This window comes from Pongo abelii, chromosome Y (genome assembly GCF_028885655.2).
Source record: "Pongo abelii isolate AG06213 chromosome Y, NHGRI_mPonAbe1-v2.0_pri, whole genome shotgun sequence".
NCBI lineage: Eukaryota > Metazoa > Chordata > Mammalia > Primates > Hominidae > Pongo > Pongo abelii.
In genome coordinates this window covers 14666980-14670404 of record NC_072009.2, presented here as the reverse complement: position 1 = coordinate 14670404, position 3425 = coordinate 14666980, and the positions used below count along the sequence as shown (strand labels likewise).

The 3425-nt window shown below is 50.2% G+C and overlaps 1 protein-coding gene across 2 annotated transcripts; it reads left to right on the top strand.

Moving 5' to 3' along the window:
• LOC129053388 (testis-specific Y-encoded protein 3-like) lies at nt 1-2761 on the top strand. 2 transcript variants are annotated; one of them, XM_054545426.1, is made up of 6 exons: nt 1-474; nt 1094-1171; nt 1300-1411; nt 1513-1658; nt 1766-1847; nt 2542-2761. In XM_054545426.1, the coding sequence occupies exons 1-6, from the start codon at nt 121-123 to the stop codon at nt 2562-2564; spliced, it is 795 nt and encodes a 264-aa protein (XP_054401401.1). In that variant the 5' UTR covers nt 1-120; the 3' UTR covers nt 2565-2761. The 2 variants fall into 2 exon arrangements, with proteins under 2 accessions (XP_054401401.1, XP_054401400.1); XM_054545425.2 differs by having other exon boundaries at nt 1766-2755.
• Nucleotides 2762-3425: the final 664 nt, after the last annotated feature.

Sequence of the window (3425 nt, the reverse complement as noted above, 5' to 3'; positions counted from 1 at the left end):
CGCACTGAGGGCCCGCTGACCCACTGGGTGCAATAAAGGCTGCGGCCGGGTTCGTGTGGCTCGGTTCGGGCAGCATAGGCCTTGCTCAGTGGGAGTGCGGAGGAGGGCACCGTCTTCAGGATGGAGGCTGTACAGGAGGGGGCGGCCGGGGTGGAGAGTGAGCAGGTGGCTTTGGGGGAGGAGGCGGTGCTGGTGTTGGATGACATAATGGCGGAGGTGGAGGTGGTGGCCCAGGAGGAGGGCCTCGTGGAGCCGCAGGAGGAGGCCCAGCGGGCACAGCCTGGCCCTGGGCCCATGACCCCAGAGTCTGCACTGGAGGAGCTGCTGGCCGTTCAGGTGGAGCTGGGGCCGGTTAATGCCCAAGCCAGGAAGGCCTTTTCTCGGCAGAGGGAAAAGATGGAGCGGAGGCGCAAGGCCCACCTAGACTGCAGAGGCGCGGTCATCCAGAGCGTCCCTGGCTTCTGGGCCAATGTTGTATCCTTCTCAGTGTTTCTTCTGCCTTTCTGGTGGAGAGGTGCTCTCGGGGAAGTGTAAGTAACTTATGGGCAGCTTGGCATCGATGTGACGCCACCTTTGGGGAACAAAGGTGAGTTGCCCCGGACAAATGTGGCTAGGGAAAACTGCAGCAGGCGTGGGTACTATTTTCCTGCGTGCGGCAGAGAAACCCTTGGTGATGCCGAGCAGCAGACGTTTGGGGCATGTTTTTGAAGAACAGAAGCGAGTTCAGACCAGAATAGGTTTTTGTGTGCATCAAGCTATTTTTAAGGCAGTGTGATTGCTCCCCCTTTCTAGTCCGATCTGGGACTGGGCGTCTTCGGCTATAAGCAGATTCTGCCACTCCTCAGACACCAGCAAGTCTCTGCAAATCGCACCTCCGCATGTCAGTGCAGTCAGCCTCAGAATTATACACCCTCTGTGAAGCCAAGGGGCCTTATTTTAGGGGTAGGGGGAGGCGAAAGGAGGTCATATACGTGGAAGCAGATCTGAGAAATCCCCTACCCCAGCCTCTGGGTGCTCTTAGGCCTTCTTCCCTGTTGCTCCTAGCTTCTCCTTCCACCGTATGTAAATGTAAAGGCTCTTTGACCTAAATCAGATTGCAAACCACCCCCAGATGTCAGCCCTGATCACTGACCAAGATGAAGACATGCTGAGCTACATGATCAACTTGGAGGTGAGGACAGCAAGACTGAGGCTAGAGGGTTTAGTGGGGGAGGGTAAGGGAAATAATTGGTTCCTGTGAGCAACAGTTGGCACCTCACCCAAAAAGGTATTTAAACTTTCTCCACCTTGTCCTGACAGGTGGAAGAAGTGAAGCATCCCGTTCATCTCTGCAGGATCATGTTGTTCTTTCGGAGTAACCCCTACTTCCAGAATAAAGTGATTACCAAGGAATATCTGGTGAACATCACAGGTGACAGGTGGCTCCCAGGATGGGTAGTGGAAGGAAGATGGTGGGTGGATCATTGCCAACGTGATCCAGTCCCCTTCCCACAAAACTTTCTGTCTCTGTAGAATACAGGGCTTCTCATTCCACTCCAATTCAGTGGCATCCAGATTATGAAGTTGAGGCCTATCGCCGCAGACACCACAACAGCAGCCTTAACTTCTTCAACTGGTTTTCTGACCACAACTTCGCAGGATCTAATAGGATTGCTGAGGTGGGTCCTCACTGGGAAACATCAGCAATGACCCTGGTGTGTTCCCACCTGTTTGGGTCACCAGTCTGAGCCCTGATGAGGCGTTTGCCGATTGATTCCCCTGACAGATCCTATGTAAGGACCTGTGGCGCAATCCCCTGCCGTACTACAAGAGGATGAAGCCACCTGAAGAGGGAACAGAGATTTCAGGTGAGCCGTTCAGTTGGAACTGGAGCTGTTTGATGCCCACTATGAGGGGGTTGACACACCTGCCTATTCAGGGAGCCTGGACGCTCGTTTCAGAAATGTAGAAATTGAGGCTGCTTTCCTATATGTAGAAATTCCTTGAGAGGACGAGAGAGAGTGACAGAATCCAGGACATTCATGGCATTGGGCTGAAAAAGGCAGATTAGAGACTGCACTGCAAGGCAGGTTATAGCTGTGAGTCTTAAGCCCAGGGGAGCATAGTCCATTTCCAGAATCACTGAGAAGTGAAGCTGAAAATCATTCACTTCAATCTGTAGCCCTTGATTCCATGGCCGTCAACCCCAGCGGCAGTCATCCTACCTACTCCATGAGATTGGGCTCCCTGAATGTGCCTCCTGGTCATCCCTGTCCTAGACCGCAAAGGATTGTTTAGATTGATGGATTTCCTTGAGCTATTGCCGCATCAGATTTCTGTGTGCTTTTAGTGTACAATGCATCTTGTTAGCTGACTCCCCTCACAGAGAGTACTGGGAATGGGGCAGGTATTGCGGAGAACAGTTTGTAACCCATGGTAGGAGGAAGTTTAAGAGATCACAAATGGGGAAGGGATATCCTTTTCTCAGCGGGCCCTGCAATTAAAACATTTCAAAGTATGGCTGAGAGAAATGCGTTTTGACATGCGTTTGTGTTTCTCTAGGGGACTCCCAGATGTTGAGTTGACTGTGAGGGAGCATCGGACCTTACTTAAAACAGCAGAACTCCTAAAAAGTTACTACCGTATGCAGGATGTCAGTACTCAGCATGGTCTTATGCCCAGGAAGTAAAGGAAAAACCGACCCAGTCACAAAAAAATCAGACAGGAAAAGGGGGTAAACTTGGATTGTATGGAATGCCAAATAAATATTCTCAAGAATGTTTGACTGTGTGTGTGTGTGTTTGTTTCTGTGTGTGTGTGTACGTTTATCCCCTGGATTTGGGTGTCATATTGAATTGATCAATCAATATGCTTTATTTTCTTCATGGAACTGACCCGTCTGTGTTGGAGCTGGGCCTCTAAAATTGTGGAGTGAATGGGTGTGGAATGTGTTGGGATTCTTCCTACAGGACAGAGTTGGGGAGGTCAAAGCAAAAGACAGCTTAGTTGGAAACTTACTTTGTCCTATGGAAGCAGAAGTAGTTCAAGGAAAGGGGTTAAGGTTTCCACAGCCCAGTTTGCTGGGACCTCTAAAATCCTTCATTTTGGGTATCATCATACACAATAGATAAGCACAGGATGATGGAAATCTTGAAGTTCCCTTTCTTGTTGAATTCACGTTCTTTTAAAGGTGAATGCATAATCCTTTTCTGGGACAATCAGCCCCTCAGAACTTCTCACACATCAACGTGAGAAGAAATGGGCAGGTAAGGTGTATGGAGGGACTGTGGGAAAGGTGACAGAGGCATGCGGGAAAGCATTCAGGATATGCTTTTTGGCGTAGATGACTAAGGGAAAACACAGACTGGCAGAAGTGCGGGGAAAGGGGTTGGATTTGTGGAATATAAGATTGCTGGGGAATCCACGCATGGACTGTCTTGTCACTT